The sequence below is a fragment of the Cydia strobilella genome, chromosome 13 (assembly GCF_947568885.1).
Source record: "Cydia strobilella chromosome 13, ilCydStro3.1, whole genome shotgun sequence".
Taxonomy (NCBI): Eukaryota; Metazoa; Arthropoda; class Insecta; order Lepidoptera; family Tortricidae; genus Cydia; species Cydia strobilella.
Genome location: NC_086053.1, coordinates 2,189,677 through 2,209,407, shown reverse-complemented (window position 1 = coordinate 2,209,407; position 19,731 = coordinate 2,189,677). Strand labels below are relative to the sequence as shown.

At 36.7% G+C, this 19,731-nt stretch overlaps 1 protein-coding gene across 1 annotated transcript in view; it reads left to right on the top strand.

Annotated features, from left to right (window-relative positions):
* The window catches only part of LOC134746522 (uncharacterized), a 228,875-nt gene that overhangs the window by 38,245 nt on the left and 170,899 nt on the right, over positions 1–19,731 (top strand). The window contains exon 3 of the mRNA XM_063680936.1: positions 3,787–3,832. Coding sequence (XP_063537006.1) covers positions 3,787–3,832 — 46 coding nt within the window. The remainder of the gene's footprint in view (positions 1–3,786; positions 3,833–19,731) is intronic.

The window sequence follows — 19,731 nt, the reverse complement described above, 5'->3', positions numbered from 1 at the left end:
GTCACTGAAGTAAGTTTGGACGAACATTACTTATAAATTGTAACATTATCCACACTTACTCATAAATCGTGAACCTTTAAGTGTTGCTGTTAGTATTACCATAGAGTAACTTATACTAGAGCGGTACTGTCATAGTAAATTTTGTAACCCCAGTAAATTCACTGCCATCTGTCGACACACTTTAAAACTAAAATTGAAGATTTGTAAAAATACGATAAAATGTATTTAAATATAGATAAATGATTTTTTTTATTTGCATTAATTATTTTGATGATTTTGACCCATGTTCTTTCACTGATATGGGTTAAAATTGTTAAATAACAAACGAAACCGTCAACGCCATCTATACGACTGTAGGCCAAAACTAGTAGCGCCCTCTGAACGAGAATCAAATTTTCTTGATTTTCGAGGCACGTTTTTTCCTTAGACTGTATCCATCTATTACGGAGTTATATCTATCTTTGGCATTACACATTTACACTTATGTATTTGTAAGAAAGGGATAAAATATAAATTAACTAATTGAAGCTTGTAGAGTTTTATGAATGATATTGTCTTTGTAGGTTTACGACTTATCACCTAAGTGGACGATAGTTTACACATGGTCAGCCAATAACTAAACTTTGTGGATCTTACCTCTTTGTAATACGGTTTAAAATGCTACTCAAATGTGGACGCCGTGGACATCAAAGATCTTAATGACAGCTAAGGTTTCAAAGGCACAGTTACGTGCACGGTCCTTTGACGGGACGTTTTCCGGGTGGAGTTCCGATTACAGGGAATACAGGGCTTCTTGGGAATTCGTGTCGTGGAATTTATAGTGTAAACCTCCCCCATTTTGCCAAATATAGCTTGGCTTGAAAATTGCGGCCACCTTTCTCGCATTATTATGATTATGACCCCTACACACTTACAATTCCCTCCTTCTCTGATACAGTAAATTACGAACAAATTATTCTTCTTTATAGCTTAAAAGATAATTATGGTTAGCCCCATAAACATCTTCAATACTACCACAGAATAAGTAATAGTATTATCATGTATGTACTGACGATCATAATATAAATTCGTGTAGATTAGTCTAAGATAATTTATATTGTAATTTTATATTATGAGAATAAATATCTAAATCTAAATCTAAATCATACAGAACGGCCACGCACAGACCCGCCCCGACTCGAATTACCTCGCCCCGCGACAGCAGATTGACGGCCGTTTGCCGGCCGCTCAGTACTTAAGCAACTTACTCACACTATGACGCATGACGCGTGTACAGACGTGCCGTTCACACATAGAAACGCAAGTAATTTTTGATGTATAGCGTGTCCGCCCTCCGCCCTGTGACACTACCATGTCTAGGATTATCTGGCTTGGGAAGTGTACGCCTTTTCATTATCAGAAATTAGATATGGGTTGCTGTTTGGTAGAGAATCACTACATTTTTCAAGCCAGGCAGAAATGTTTTACATGCAAAACATGGAAACATCCAATTCTGTCATAACAAATATCATCATCATCATCATATCAGCCGAAAGACGTCCACTGCTGGACATAGGCCTCCCCCAGGGATCTCCACAATGACCGGTCTTGCGCCGCTCTCTTCCATCGACTCCCCGCGACCTTAACTAAATCGTCGGACCATCTTGTTGTGGGTCTTTTCCTGCTGCGTTTTCCGGTTCGCTGTCGCCACTCAAGAACCTTTCCTCCCCATCGGATCATCCTATTCATAATATGAATAGGATGATAGTGTCATGTACCTAAATGTTTTCCTCGCTTCGTTGTGCAAGATAATATTTATAAAACGCTTGCCAATTAGTTGGTACATAAATAAACAACAAATGAATCACGGCACCGTATTTCGGTACACCGTACAGCCGAGCGAAACGTCGGAAATATAGCTTCCGATTCAGTATTACCTCGATATGCAGATGGAAAGCACAGTATGCGCTCACGCGAATTAGGACAAGGATATAAAAATTCAAGAAGAGTTAATATTCGAAGTATTCTAAAATAAAACATTATGAAAAGGGTACATAGTTCGATCTGAAATGATGTAGCCGTGCGGTGGTGTCTTTTCAAATTGAGCAATTTCAATCGTACCATTACCATTATGCCTGCTGAAATGGGAAATAACACCTTTCACATCGAGTTTGCTTGGCGAGACTAATGTAGAGATTTGGCTGCGGTTTGCCTATCTCTCCCCGTTTTCTTGTCATGCCACATGCATTTTTGCCAAGGGGCAAATCTGTGCGTCTAGTATGGCACTATGGCTGGGTAAATATGTATGGTGGATTCTATTCAAATTTACATCATCATCCTCAATTCTAGCTGTTGCCTCCTAAGTAATACAATTCTTTAAAGTTAAAAAATATTTGTGAAGGTCTTTTCGCTTGTCGATACCTCCCAACGGATAACTGATGAATAATACAGTACCTCATACATAATTGTTGCTATCGTAACCGGAACTAATAAGGATTGCATCGCAGCCAATGCCAGTGCCACAGAGATAACACTGCTGTGTCATAATAATAACACGTACGGCAATATATATGACGTGTTCTAAGGCTAACACATTCTTTAATAACTTCTCTTCTTCCTACCCTTATCCCAAGTTATGTGGGGTCGGCACAACATGTTTTTCTCTTCCATTCTCCTCTATCTTTCGTCACCTCAGCACTCACTCCTTTCTTTCTCATATCCTCTTTTACACAATCCATCCATCGCTTTTTGGGTCTACCATACGCTCTCCGTCCATCAACATTCATCCCTAACATTCTTTTGCCTATATGGCATTCATCCCTCCTCATCACATGCCCATACCACGCTAACCTACTACTTCTTATCTTCTCCGTTACTGGTGCTACAAACTTCCCCTAATATACTCATTCTTAATCCGATCCTTCCTCGTCACTCCACACATCCATCTCAACATTCTCATTTCCGCTGCGTGCACTCTTCTTTCATCCGTCACTTTCGTCGCCCAGCATTCTGATCCATACATTACAACAGGTCTCACGATCGTCCTGTAAATTTTCCCCTTAAGTTTAAGACGTTCTTTAATAACTTACTAGTTTTAATGTGCATAAATAAATCATTGAACAGCATGTGACCTTGAGCACAGTTCAATTTATTCTTTGATAAACTGTGGAATGAATTGTCGCCCGCGGTACCGGACTGTTACGACCTCTAAACCTTTAAGAAAACAGCGTACTAATCTAAGGCCGGCAACACTTTTACAACACCTCTGGTGTTGCGGGTGTCCATAGGAGGTACCTTATTGCTAACCATCAGGCGATTCCTCGGCTCCTTCGCCTCATATCACATAAAAAAGTTCGAAACGTCGGGATGTATTATAAATTCAATATACGCGATATAATCCGTTTTCATAATTTTATTTCATGAGTAACTATCGCGGTAACCGAAGACAATATTAATTAAATGAATTTCAAACCAAAGTCAATGATATTAATAGAGTCTCTTCCATGAAAATTCTATATCACTGTAATATTTTAATTAAACCCTGGCTTCATAGCGGACAACACAACATACATGACAGCATTAAAACATTTCATTGATATCGTATCGACATTTATGCGATCCAATAAAAAGGTCGGGAATATTTTAATCGAGATATTTTTGTAACGGTTTGTTACGGTATGATCGTTTTGGAGTTCGGATTGAGCACGTATTTATGTTGTTTTAACATTTTTATTGGCCTCAATAACTTACAAACAGTTACGTTATATGCTACATTTATAATATATCGATATATTTATTTTGTTTCAGTGGAAATCAAGATGGTGTGTGATGCGGAAGCTGTCTCCAGTAGCAGGTAAGATCAATGCATAGAATCAGGCGTTACTTTGCGGAAATCCATATTAATTAATACCAAAATATTATTTTGCAGGTAAGATAAATTTTCTTAAACTTTAATAACTTAGCGGTTTCACTCACGTATTTTTAGTCACTCACAAATCAGCAAGTGTCAAATTCGATTAAATTCGAAGATCAATTTTATTTAACCCTTTCATCGCCAAAGACGTCAAACGTTCTTTCATGCTGACAAGGTTTCACGATAACGCGCCGCACACTATAGGCGAGGCAATGCGTTAAAAGGGTAAAAACCTTAATTCTACCCATTTCCCAACATTATTATCATCAAAAACCCTACTGTTCTAGAAAACATGGCTAATTCCTACTGGACGCTGTTTTTATAAATTAAAAACCCATTAATTTCGGAACACACGAAACCACAAAACGTTTCATTTCAAAGCACTTTATTAACGGTTACAAAAAAAGGTAATTAGAATTAGTTTCTAAAACGTCATAATTGTTCTTCAAATATACATGAAAAATCTACTTTATTCATTCAATTACACGGTTCATTTTTGAGAAACAAAAGGAATGGAAATATTTGCAGAATTCGGAGTTCCGGACGAGGCTAGTGAAATTATTAATATGGTTACTTTATTCCAAATAGAACCTTATTATTACAGAATTAAGATTTATCTGGTTAGATAGTAGCAGGTAAACGGTAGACTTTAATATGACTGTAGAAAATTGTTATACCTAGTAAAGTAAATATACAAATACAAATATAACATTCGATGTATAGAAGCACAAAATGAAATATAATGTTTTGTATGATACAACGGCCAGCAATATTTATTTACCGCTCACAGAAAATGTTACTTCCTGGCCGAGAAAATATATGGAGCCCGATTCAGATATAACAATTAGTTACGGTTTCGATCTTATTTTGATACGACCTTGAAAATATAGTTGATCAAACCAAATAGTCTGTAAATAAGAACAAAAAAAACTACACTCATCCTTTTCTTTTGGGTGCTAGTACTAGTGTAAGACAAAAAAATATAGTATGATTCTCTCTGTCTATGTTTGAAGTGAGACAGTCCTTTGACAAGCTATAGCTCAGTCTGATTGGTGCATGAGAATTTATGAGAAATGAAGTGAGCCGTGCGTGAATGCGCGCGCGGTCACCAAGACGAGCGTCAAGGTATCAAAACCATTACAATCTTTTAATTAGAATCGACGGCCGATAAAAGATGGGAAGTTGTTTACACACTTCTGAAGGTAAAGGAAGCTTTAAAACAAACATGCAATTGAACAAACACTATTTTGCCGTAGTTGCTTGAGAATTCCCAGGAAATCCTGGCCTTTTTTTTTTCCGAATCGTTTTTAGTGCCTATTTTATCCTGGCTTTCGGACTTTCCCACAAAAAAAAAACAAGTAAGTATTGTACTTATTTAATTATACGAACGGGTCTACAGCTATTTAATTTTTTCAGCTGAGTCGGTAGACCCGTTCGTATAATTAAATATTATGTGTTTAAAACGCGTGAGTTTTTAAAGTGTTATAAGTAAGTCTTGTGTTTTAAAATTGTAACATAACTTTTCAACGCCATTGAAAACGGGTCTCTTTATATGGATTCTCTATAAAGTCGGGTCTCTGATAAACCATGTGGAGCCTAGTGAGGCTAAATAGTGATTTTCCTACATGCATTTAAACTTATTTAAATAGATAAGTCATCATCATCATCAGTGGCCACAGCATTTTGACAGTTATTATTAGCTAAGTACAGTCACAAAAATGATGCTTATAAGTTTTGAAGTAGAAAAAAAGTCTCATATCATATATTCTTAATAAAAACATTATCATAACACTGGGCCCGCGGGACTCGCATTGGATATAAAAATTTCACAAGGGTACAAAGTTTCCGTAAGTAAGTGTTTTGCGAAAACTAAGATACAAACATACATGCTTGCGCGCGGCGAAATTTGGAACTAAAGTGTGTACGTACAAATTGAAGTTTGCCTTAACGCGCAGCGCCACTTTTAAGAAGTTTGATAAAATAGTATTTCGTTGCATTCCTTTGAGAGTTGTGTTAGATAGAGGGCTGATAGAAAAGTTTTTTTAGAAAATGGAAAAATAAACTAGTGAATTGGGCCTTGTTTAGAAATATGAAGTAGCTTTTCCCACGGCTCTGCTCGCTTGTAATTTAATTTTTGTTGTCAGGGTTTAAGTTTTCTGCGTGCCTAATTTCATTAAAATGGCTTAAGTAACTTTTGGTAGCTTAAAAAGTACTAAACAGAACTATGCATGTACTTTCATATTTTAATACACATTATTAACGTAGATGGCACATCAGTAAATTTAAAAAAACCGGCCAAGTGCAAGTCGGACTCGCGCACCGAGAGTTCCGTACTTTTTAGTATTTGTTGTTATAGCGGCAACAGAAATACATTATCTGTGAAAATTTCAACTGTCTAGCTAACGGTTCATGAGATACGGCCTGGTGACAGACAGACGGACAGACGGAGTCTTAGTAATAGGGTCCCGTTTTTCCCCTTTGGGTACGGAACCCTAAAAATACTGTGGAAGAGTGTATACAAAGATAGATATAACTCCGTAATAGATGGATACAGTCTAAGGAAAAAACGTGCCTCGAAAATCACGAAAATTTGATTCTCGATCAGAGGGCGCTAATACCTTTGGCCTACTCTCATATAGAGGGCGTTGGCGGTTTCGTTTGTTATTTAACAATTTTAACGCATATGAGTAAAAGAACATGGGTCAAAATCATATATAAAATTAATGCAAATAAAAAAAAAACATTTATCCATATTTAAATACATTTTATCGTATTATTATAAATCTTCATTTTTAGTTTTAAAGTGTGTCGATAGATGGCAGTGAATTTACTGTGGTTACAAAATTTACTATGACAGTACCGCTCTATCTTATTATATCCTCCTTGGTGTATATAATAAAAAAATTGCTTAACGTTTTAGATGACTACTTACTTATATTCCTTTTATTTTCTATTGTTAACTATCACCATATATTTTCCTCGTGTTTTTTTGCGCCGAGAACTTATCCTTATAGCCTGTCCGCGGGAGGAAATTCTTAAATCGCATAGTACTTAATTAAACTTGTGGACTATATATGTAGTACTGGACTATAAATGAGTGGTTTTACGGTACTAGCACTAGACATCAAGACCTTGGCCAATGCACTACCTTGCCTAACTTTACGTAAACAAAACTATTTAGTTGGAATTTTCGACTAACAACCTTGAACTTAATGCCAGCGCTAGTCATCTTGAATACTAAGTAAAACCTATTACTTAAGGCTTGTCCAAGGATATTGTCATTTCAGATAATGTTGCCAGCCAAACAGGTACGTCATCGTTTTAAATGACTACAACTTTAACCTAGAGGCGTATCCTGAAATAATAAGCTATGAAGTTGATCTGAACTTGTTATGGCTTTGATATGTCAGTGTCAAAAGTGACATTTTTTTTAACCATAAACGTCACTTTTCAGATCATATCCATAACAAATCCAGATCAAATTTATAACCTGTTATTACAGTCAGAATTATGCCTCCTGAGCCGGATTGCACCCATACTAATCCATACTAATATTATAAATGCGAAAGTCTGTCTGTCTGTGTGTTCCCTCTTCACGCTTAAACCGCTGAACCGATTTAGATGAAATTTGGCATAGAGATAGGTTGAGTCCCTGAGAAGGACATAGGATCGTTTTTATCCCGAAAATCTTCCCTTAAGAAAGTAAAAAGCGGGGTGGAATTGAGATAATTAACGAAGTGCCTGCTAATTTGTGTGCATAATATGCTCAAATTTAGATTGCTATGAGAACATTTCCAGGCGTTATACTTACTTTAGCTGCTGTTACTAAGTCCGCGCAGAAAAAGTCGCGGGTAAAAGCTAGTATTATATAAATGCGAAAGTGTGTCTGCCTGTCTGTTACCTCTTCACGCTTAAACCGCTGAACCGATTTAGTTCAAATTTGGTATAGAGATAGTTTAAGTCCCGGGGAAGGACATAGAGTAGTTTTTATCCCAGAAATCATCCTTTAAGGGGGTGAAAAGGAGGGTGGAAGTTTGTATGGGGAATTGATAAAAAGCAGACTGGGTAAAAAGATACGCAAATTGCTAACTCCACGCATACGAAGTCGCGGGCAAAAGCTAGTAATAAAATAAAAGAATTATTTTAGTGATTTTACATACTAAATCACTAATAGTATTAGCTTACCTATTTTATTATTCGATAGGTCCCTGCCTGGTTGGTATTATTGACCCTATAAAAGCGATGGATCCGGGTTGGAATACTAGCAAAATAGTGTGTTTCTACAACCTTTAAGGATGTAAGATTAAGGCTGCGTTTCCACCAGAAATGTGCGAGGATGCGTATCGAGAGGTGTTTGTTAAGAACCACCTCTGGTGGAACCGCAGCCTTACTCCAAGTATTTATTTTTATTTCATATCATATATTATATAATCGTTCGTCATCAAAATATTGCTTTTTGCCGAAATTATGTCATGGAAATAAATGAAATAATGTTACCTATAGAATTTGATAGTTGGGAAAACAATTGCTACTGTCATACTTTCCCATAATTAGCCCTAACTTTACACCAAATTGCATGCCGCATTGGACAATGTAAACAAACCATTATCTTTAACTTTATAAAATCGTGCTAACGACGGACGAAACAATGTTTCATATTGTTTTATGTGGGAAATTTTAAAATAGTCGAGAAGAGAAAAAAAAGGAAGGAACGGTAAAAAGCAATTACATTTCACTTTGGAATTGATGCTGCATTGCATTTACCACAATCAATTCAATTTAATTCTAATTCAATGTAATATCAGTGCTCTTATACAATTGCATTTCATTTCGGTACAGCTCAACATCTTAAAAAGTGCCCTATGTATTTGTCATATCGATCATAATAAAAACTTAGGCCGTCGATTTCAAAGCGGTTAACTTATACCTTAGTAACTTTGCCCGTGAGTTAGTCTGCGGGGAATGATGATGATTGATTAAAAACAAACTATATCCAGACCACATTTCATCTATATCGGTTCAGAGGTATAAACGGCTTGAAGAGGTAACAGACAGGGAGACTAGAGCTATACTTTCGCAATCGCATTTATAATATTAGTAGATTCAGTAGTGATTATTTTATGAGACTTGAGTTGCCTTAAAAAAAACATACGAGTAGATGGGTATTTATCAACATAATATCTCATTGTTTAATTGCTTCCATTTTACAGTCAATTTACTTGTTAATTGAATTAATAAAGGCCAGTTAAAACGTCTGGTATTTAATTACTTCATCCGAACATTAGTCAATCACCATCGAAGGTTATCTCTGGTTAATTTGGGGTAAATGGGTTTTATTATGGTTGATTCATTACTATTGCTAGTTGCCGGGATCGGGTGAGATATAAAAATACATATAATTCTTGATTTATTTCATTACGTACTGCCGGCTTTAATATTTTATTAAAAATTAATAAAACATGTAATAAATAATTTACGCATTAAGTAGAATAAGAATGTTTTTTTTTTAATGACATACATATTTTTTTAGGAGAGAAACGAGCAGACGAGTCGCCTGGTAAGCAAGTACGGTTGCCCATGGATACCTGCACCACTAACTGCAACTTGCTAGTGGTGTGCTGACCATCAAGATGGGAGTACGCTCTTTTCAGGAAGGTCGGTCGGGAAATACCGCGGGCACAGCATAAATAATAGTACTAGGTACAGAAGGTTCACTCTATAACAAAATGCGTCTATTACGAGTATTACCACTAGCGCTAGCAGGCGTCCGTTCCTTAGCGGTACGCGGCAACTACTATGGCTAGACACCAAAATTGGTGTGGGCTGCATGTACTTGTAGCTACGCGACGAAATCGCGGAGTGAGCCACAGGTTAGATGTGCGAATCAGGGGGTTTCAGAACCGAATGATAACTTTCATAATATGGACCAAAAACCTTAACTTCTCGCATTAAAACATCCACAGCAACCCTTGTACACAGCGTCAGCAGTCAAAGTGGCCAAATAGTTCGGTACACAATACTAAATATATGGTGTACTGAACTATTTGACTACTTTGGTGGCTATAAAGTATTTGACGCTGAGTGTACACACATATAGATATTTTAAATTAAAACCTCTTTCAAATCTAAGAATAATCGCATAATCCGTTTAATTTAACTGCTAGTTACAGTGCGACATAAAATAGTATAAACCGAATAAAATGGAACTAAAAAATATCTATACTAAATTGTTGCCATGTTTAAGCATTTTACGTCAAAAATGTGACAGTTACGTAGGAAGTGGCGCCCTCAATAGTTTTCTACAATTTCTTGTCGGACTATAACAAGATTTACTATTACAGTTACATAAAATAAAGTAATATATATGTAAGTTTATTTAATTATAGTATGTATATGTAAGTTTATTTTCGGTAGTGTGTATTATTTATCGCTATATTTTTTGTTTTAAGTTACCTATTCTGCTTTTTTTTTTCAATGCCTGCACCTATCACTGTTTCTGTTTAGCCTGGTGGTTGACTGGTAGAGAATGCCTTTAGGCATTAAGTCCGCCATTTGTACTTTATTTGTTATATTGTGCAATAAAGTTTAAAATAAATAATAAATACATAAATACAGTTTATCTTTTAACCAAACATATGTCATGTCATAATTAGACCCCTCATCTCAAGGCAAATGGACCAATCCAAAGGTCCGTCTTAACTGTCGTAGAGAATATTTATGAATAAGTCAAGTAGATCACCGACTCACGAGCTGCGCAAACGCAGACTTTCACTCACGATCCGCGGACAAAGGATGGAGAATAACAGATCTAGAACAGGATGGGATGATGAGCCAGGTGAAGGTATAGCGTAGGAACAGTCAACAGCAGTTTGGTGCGGTGTTAAGGTCTTAAGGTTGATGGATTTAGTTCATTTTGAACACCTCGCTGCTCTTCTATCTAGCTGCTGAATGTATATACTTTACCTACTTAAAAAATCGGCCAAGTGCGAGTCGGACTCGCGCACCGAGGGTTCCGTACTTTTTAGTATTTGTTGTTATAGCGGCAACAGAAATACATCATCTGTGGAAATTTCAACTGTCTAGCTATCACGATTCATGAGATACAGCCTAGTGACAGACAGACAGACGGACAGACGGACAGCGGAGTCTTAGTAATAGGGTCCCGTTTTTACCCTTTGGGTACGGAACCCTAAAAAGGGGTCCTTATTTCTAAAATGTGTACCGACTATTATTATCCTCTATTTATTTACCTTCTTAAGTTTGGGTTGGGCAAAAACAACACAAAATAAATATAAACACAGTGTAAATCCTAACCTTAGGGTGCCGCCGGCAGCGGGACAGGGCTGCCGGTGTCCCGGTGGTCAGTACAGAGAGGAACCGACGTACTATCCGCGCCGTGTTCAAGATTACCGCCTTCTACATCTGACCCTTGCTCCATCCATGACGCAGTGGTTCGTAGTTACTATACTTATTTCAAAACGAAATAATAAAGTTTGATATTGGATGAGTAGGAGTTGTAGGAGCAGAACTGAACACTGCGTAAAACAACAGTTTACGTTCAGAACTGTTTAATTTACATAATATGATACAGTCATGAACTAGCTAGAACTCATAAATTAACTTAGTGTTTGCATCATTAATGCGAATAAAAAAATAATTTATCCATATTTAAATACATTTTAACGTATTTTTTAAAATCTTAATTTTTAGTTTTAAAGTGTGTCGACAGATGGCAGTGAATTTACTGGGGTTACAAATATTTACTATGACAGTACCGCTCTAGTATAAGTTACTCTATGCGCGAACTGATCTTTCGGGGAATTGGTTGTACAGACAGCATCAAAAGTAGCGGATGAAACAACGCTTCAAAAGTATCTATAGTCTGCATCTTCTCAAATGATTTTTTCGCCAAAGATCCTAATCTGTTAAACTAAAGCCTTTGTTCCTTTTGTGTGTGCGCGTGCCCATTGTTGGTGAGCGCGTGACCATCCCGGTAAGATCGTATGTTAGTGTCAATTTGACACAAGTTTGACACTGTCAAACTGGTATAGACTTATGGGCATGGAGACTATATAAAGGAGCCAAATCTCCATCTATGAAAAGTGTCTATCAAAAACGAGTAATTAGGCGGCGCCACCATACACCGAAATACTACCAAAAACAACCTACGTAATTGGGTCGGGTGATTTGTTGCCTTATATGGTTCATGTTATACTCATGTCCCAGAGCCTAACTAGCGCCACCGGAGAGATTAGGAACTATTATTTAAAGCTGAAAGCGGTCACTTTTGCAACAATTCTGCCATAAGAGATTGGCATCCTTTCTATACCATCCATACTTATGGGTAATGTGTGTGTATGTATGCCAGTATCTATAAAGTAAAACCACATTGCATCAATCATAAAAGGAAATTACGAAACCGTGCCACTTGAGATGAATAGAGCTCTGTCCGTCTGTCTGTCTGATGGATCTCGGGAACCGGCAAAAGCGGCGTTGTTCGATATCCGGGTTGGAGTTTCAAGTGGTTGGGGTTCGATTTCTAGAGCTTGTCTAATATACATTTCTATAGTTCATATTTTGAAAAGATTTTTAAATAAAGCTAGACAAGAAAATGTGTCACTATGTATAGAATTTTCATGCAAGATGACCCAGAGACTATTAGGATTCTTGGAGAGGAATAGGATAAATAAGGCCAAATTGCCACGTATTTTATCAATAATTATACATCGAACCCTGATTTACCAATATAAAGTTACTAGCTTTTGCCCGCGATTTCGTCTGCGTGGACTTAGTAACAGCAGCTAAAGTATAGTGCCTGGAAAAATTCTCATAGCAATTATTCAATTTGAGCATATTATGCACACGAATTAGCAGGCACTTCATTAATTATCTCAATTCCACCCCGCTTTTTACTTTCTTTAGGGATGATTTTCGGGATAAAAACTATCCGATGTCCTTCTCAGGGACTCAACCTATCTCTATGCCAAATTTCATCTAAATCGATTCAGCGGTTTAAGCGTGAAGAGGGAACACACAGACAGAAAGACGACTTTCTCATTTATAATGGATAAGTATTAAGATATACTTAAACCCGTCACTATCAGCAGATCATTCATCATCATCATCATCATCATCATTAATTTAAGAGCCTAGCTCTTGTCGGTGGAGCAATTTCCATGTATCTCTTTCCTGAGCCTTTCGTTTGACCGCCTGATACGTCACGACGTTTATCTTTTCCTTTAGTTGGTCCATGTATCAGATCATTCATAAATATCTTTAAATCAGTATACCTTGTGTAAATTTGATTCGATAGCGTGACGTGACGCGTTTGCGTTAGGTCTCATTTTGTATGGAATTTTGAGTTCCAAAACGTCCCTCTTGGCGCGCTGTTCAAAATCCAATGCAAAATGAAACACGCGTAAATGAAATTTACACTAGATAGGCCCTTGTGGGGGGTGGGGGTTCAGATCACAATCTGCCAGCTTAAAATTTTAGTTTTAGGTTATCTTCCGAGTTTAACTACGTTTTCTTTTATTTATTTCGATGCATACTAATTCTTTTCTCCGAAGAATAACTAAAAAGATATGCACTGCCTTTTGCCCTTTGTCTCGTCTTGGCGGGGGCACGGCCGTGCCCCCAGATTTAACACAGAAATATTTTAACATTAAAATCATGTTTACAAAAAATCTGTCAAAAATGCGATTGTTGTGAGAAGTTAACAAGTGTTGCCGCTATGTTTCACAATTGGCTCGGTTTTCTTTAATTTCTACAATGTTGTATACCACTATACTCTTCGCCTTCTAAATCAAAGTATGATAATCATTTCTATTCGTGCGTGATTTCAATCACTTAATAATAGTTTTCGACAAGACAAGTAACTGTTCGCGAGGCACGGCAAATGGCAATTACTCTGTAAGTAGGTGCTATAAGTCTAAATAATAGGTACAGTTCGCCATCAGAAATATCGGAGCGGCCGGGGTGCTCAAAAATATCTAAACACGCACTCTAGCGCTTTGACAATAGAGGCGTGTTCAGATATTTGTGAGCACGTTGGCCGCTCCGATATATCTGATGGGGACTGTACTAAAATTACTGATCCTTCGCAGACCTTATGCTTTGGCAATAAGGCTTACGAATTAAAGAGTCGACGATGTTATGCTTGAAGTACAATCATCGCGATTTATACCAGCGCTCACTTGTTTTTAGGGTTCCGTACCCAAAGGGTAAAAACGGGACCCTATTACTAAAACTCCACTGTCCGTCTGTTTGTCTGTCTGTCACCAGGCTACAGCCTAGATACATCTCATGAGCCGTGATAGCTAGACAGTTGAAATTTTCACAGATGATTTATTTCTGTTGCCGCTATAACAACAAATTCACTCGCACTTGTCCGTTTTTTTGTTGTTTGTTTGGTGCTATCTCGTTTTTATCAAAGGAGCTCATCCCCATTCAGTAAGGTGGCACACATAAATCTAGCAACACACTTGTTTCCCATTATCTTATCATGGATATAGATTCTGCGTCTAGATTTAGCGGAAAACATGTATAGGTACTTACATGCCCGTCTGAAGGTAAGCTTTTACCAATACCAATTTTAGGGCGCCCGCACTACCCCATCCTTTAACCTTCTAGATGCCGTGTCAATCACAAAAGCTGTCACTCGGACGCCACGTCACCGAAGTGTCAAAACTGAAATTGAACTTTATGCGAATGCACGTAGGTTTATGTTGCTCTGTTGTCTGTGACGGATTAATCGGCCTTTGGCGTTGGACCTACGCTGCCGATATATCCGTCATTGGCGTCCAAAAGGTAAAAAAAACCGTGTAAGCTCTTGAGAAAACCGTTACACAACCGGAGCGTAAGCGAAAGAATATGCCTCTAAAGCCACAAGATACGCGACATTTTAGGTTCCATTGCGTGAGGATGGACGGCCTGCTGACGGCGGGCGGTGCGGTTGTACTCGTAGAAAGCAGCAGTTGGCATCATATCAAGTCCAGTTCTTCTTCTTCTTTTTCTAGGGGCTATGTAAGGCTCCAGAGCCCATGTATCACTGCGACCATCTCTGATCTATTGTGATCGCCACCTACTACAACTCGATCCAAACCTGCAACTTCAAACAGCTGCAGGATCTTTTTGATTTCGAGAGACTTTAACTCCTCCGGGCGCAATATATGTCCACCCAGGATCAAGTCACGAGTGCGCATTAGGCAAGGGCACTCTGTGAGGATGTGTAGGGGCGTCTCAGAGTCTGCACCGCCCCATGTCCGGTTCAGTTCAGTTCAGTTTTTTTATTGGTAAAAAATACTTTACAGGTCACACAGGTACGTTTGAAATACGACAGTTATATACAATTAAAAAATAAAATACATTGGTCAAAGTTTACAATTCTTTAAATAATGATCGTGCAATAGTTGTTAATACATTATTTTCATCAACAGAGTAACATGCATTAGTCTGGGAGTAAACATTTAAGTTTTTTTAGTAAAAATTGAATCGCTTTCTGTAAATTTAATGTCATTAGGAATTTTGTTGTATATTTTTGGCCCGATAACAATTATTCTTAGAACAACCATTTATTATATTATAAAGGTGATGAAACAGACATTAGCACAATCTTTCTTCTTTAAATCGGCTGATCCAAATTTTATCAAGATGGTATTCCGCTCTCCAAACATAATGATGATGAGATGATGACAATGTTATAACAGTCTAACTGCCCCGATATGGACCTTAAGGTTTGCGCAATAGAGTTCAAAACCTGTCAGTTAAACAAGGTATAAAATATTTGCCACCTCTCAACCATAATCACTGACTGTACGCAGTTACCATTATTAGACAAGCTTGGCTTATTTACATCACTGACAAAGCAATCGCCTCATGAAAGTAGTATAAATGTGATCTTTAGGTGAGTTAAAACAGAGGCAGGTTGAAACAAGGTCAATTTTGAGACATCTATAACTGTTATCGAGATGGAATAAACGATGTTTAGCCGCGTCCCGCCGTCCGCTGATCGCTCAATCTGCGTCTTTGTCTCAAGACGATTATAAATAGGTACCGAAAAATTGACATTTTAACTCTTCTCGGTCTCCCTACGTTTAGTTATAAGTTTTATAACATATGATCTCGCAGTCGCATAAAATACTGGTTACGAAAAAGCGAGTGGCTAATAATTTAGGAATAACATTACGGTCATTGACTTACTGTTTTGCACACACCAAACGGACCGCGGCGAATACTGGAATGCCGTCAAAGATATTTTCACAATTATAAACCTTACACACATGTAATAACGCCAAAATTGTGTACATATTATTGATGTACAAGTGTAATTAAAATGTTGTAGGTAAATGTACTTGAAATGGTTTGCAGTTGAGACGTTTTATAGCTTAAAACGAGGTTGAATAAGAGCGCAGAAGCTGAGGTGTTTAAGATCTTTTTGAGATTGTGTGAATACCGGGTTATATATTAGTTTATTGGAAGGTTTTATTGGGTTGTAAACTACGCAGTTTGGTTGAGATTTGCAGTTGGTTTTGATTTACATTCTAGCTAAGGAATTTCTTCAGTCACTAGGAGTTGGAAAGTCTTAACAGAACTGTCCTGAAGACATTTTGATCAGTTTAACAAGCATTTTTCTACTTCTGCCGAATTTAGTGGCCCTTATAAGGCTAAGACTGTTATCTATCTTGTCACCGAACCACAGATTAATAAATAGTTACCGAACACCTTACTTGTCTCCTTTCTGTCGTATTCCTTTTACCCACAGTGACATTAAGAAAAACGCTCTGTCTACAGCGTTATTTGTATGTTGTATGTATTAACTATTTCTTGTTGTTATTCTGTCCAACTGTCCCGTCCGCTAAGGAAAAATACAGGGTAACCCAAAAAATACGTTAAGAAACTTTTTTTACTACGACATAGTTGATAATTTTAACAAACCTTTGCGTTACTTTATCGGTGTTAATAGTGACTTTTTTGAAGATAATAAGTTTTGTTTTACATAAATTATTACGTGAAAGACGTGTAGGTAAGTATGTATTAGTACCTATTCCTAAAAATTCTTTATCGACGTATTTTAAAGCACCCAGTAAGTAAAAGTATTATTTTTCTAATTTATCGTTAAATATTTCGTGTAACAAGGCCCATCTTGTATACGTATCTCATTGTCGCTACAAAAAGACCAATCAAACCTACAAAGTTATAATTGTATGGGACGTTATTTTCGACCGTGATCTAACGCTCATTAGTATAAATAAAGCTTGATGGATGGGGTGAGCTTCGCCTTTTCAAGTGTCTCTGCGTTGCGTCATTTTACACTATAAATCACTAAAAACGGGTCACTCTCATAAAATGTACATACAAAGTAACCCATTTTAGTTGTTTTTGAGTGTATATTTTAACACTTTGTTTACAAGTGATAACGATTGATGCATCATTTGATTGTACTGTTATAGCTAATTTGTTTATACGCTTTGAAATGAAGATAAATGAGAAAACAAGGCGAAAGTCAAATGTATCCAAATCTTCGAGGTTTATTTTTAAAGGCGGCAACGCGCATGTAAATACGAAATCATCATCATCATAACTTAAGAGCTTTGCTCTTGTCGGTGGAGTAATTGCCAATCCTTTCTTTCCTGAGCCAGTCTTTTGATTTGCTCGTACGATGCATTCTCTTTTACTTGGCTCAGATATGTGAGTCTAGGCTTTCCACTGCCACTCGTCTTTTCAATTTTGCCTTCCAGAATGTTTAGGAAAAAGGTGTCGTTTCGTTTGCATTACTCAAATTATTTATTTATTTGTGCTATTTTCTATAAAAAAGGACCTTACTGTCGATGGCGCTCACGCCATTATAAACGATGCTCAGATATAAATACAACGCCGCGCGACGCTGTGCGGCGTAAGCGCCATCGACAATAAGGTCCCTTTTCATAGAAAATGCCCCATTTATTACTTCAAATCGAATCGGCTCCTTAAATTCAATGTCAGGTTAACCACGAAAATATTGAATAATCACCATCGCGCTACGATAATGTAATGTCAAAATCTATTATTGAACAGTTATAAAAAAACATTATTAGAGTCGTTAGAGGTTTGAATATAAGCGAAGATTATAACACACCCCACTATTATCACATATCTTGTAAAGAGATAGAATTCATTTTTATATTAAAAGGCCTTGCACAAAACAAACCATGATAAATTGATAACAGAACAAAACTGCACTCAAAGTAACTTAAATCATTTTTGCTTTCGAAAAAAGTAACGCGGGAACTACGAAAACCTGTTTGTTTGTCAAGTTCATATTTAACCTAAGTCACAAATTAACACTGTGCCCGAAATTACATATAACGCACGATTTTAAACTCTATTTCAATGTAATAAGGGGCTGTAATAAATTTTTGTGATACTTAAAAAACATTTTTTTGCTGTCGCACATTTGCACACGGAAACCCGTAATGATAACGACTTTTGTTGTGACAAGTAGTGATGTGACTCAAGTCCTATTTATCTATGGGCGAATCAACTTTTACGAGGCCAATTTGAAAGAGGTTTCAAAAAAGTTTTTTAAAATATTTTTTTGTCAAAATACTGATAATTAATACCATTGGCGTACGGATAATTGATTAAATTAACTTATTTTAATATCAGCAACGAGATCAGAATGCTATTATGTGAGTTTTAATCACATTTTGTTCTTCATACAGTTGGAAATTCTCTTGCGTTACGTCATCTAGATTTAATCATAACATAGGAATAAAAATCTGAAAGCCCATTGAAATCGATATAGATATTTTCCACAGTTAAGAAGCTCATTATATGAGAGGTTTTTTAAAGAAAAACCACATTATTACGGTAATAACTGGACTTTGCAAATCCCCTGCGTTACTATAGTATTTTAAGAAGTCGTATTTTTCGAATATTACTTCTTTCGTTAGGACTTGGCTTAAAAATTGTATATATATAGCAGGGGAAAGTTAATAAGATTATAACTCACCGAATCATATTCATCAAAAACGATCCTGGTTATCAAAAAAATAAAAATATTGTGGAATTATTTGGGGACATCCAGTAACGCAAGAGAAAAATAATGAGTAACGCAAGAGAATAGGCCATACATTCTCTGGTGTTACTGACCCTTTTTGATACACTTATTAAATGAAACAAACTTCTTATTAATCAGTAAATATTTGTCGTCTGTTTTTATGCGTCGGTATACACACGATTGCTATTCGCCTCGTCATTCATTCATAAATTAACATAACAATACACCACCTAATTAACATGAGATCAGTTAAGTTGAATAATCTACGCTTGAGATCAGTGTTAAACTAAATACAAGATCAGTAATTCTCAGGAACATCACAAACACTTAAATATTAACTTTAACGTTTGAATCAACTTCAGTTATATAAAGAAAAAACAGTTAACATAAAAAATCAACAAATTAAGATTAACCTACTAAGGCTTCAAAAAATGAGTAAAGTCATTTCTCTAAAACGTTAATCGAAGTCTCGAAGTCAACTAAAGTTCTTCTCGAATGTTTCTGAAAGCTTTCATAATTTTTCCATCCTTCTGAAATTTCTCTTCTTTTCTAGTCCATTCAGTCCATTTTATAATCCATTTATTTTATCGAGGTTGTATATACTCTTTTTATTCTTACACTCGCTGCAGAGGCCATACATGCAGTCTTTCGAATCGAAATCACATACTGTTGCTTCTATTAGTAAACAGGTCGTCAGTTCCTGTAATACCTTTTTTCCTCAAAGCTTTAGCTTTGTATTCAAAATTTGCATGAAGCTTGCACAAGCGAATTTCCCTTGCATCAATCGAAGGAGTCACAA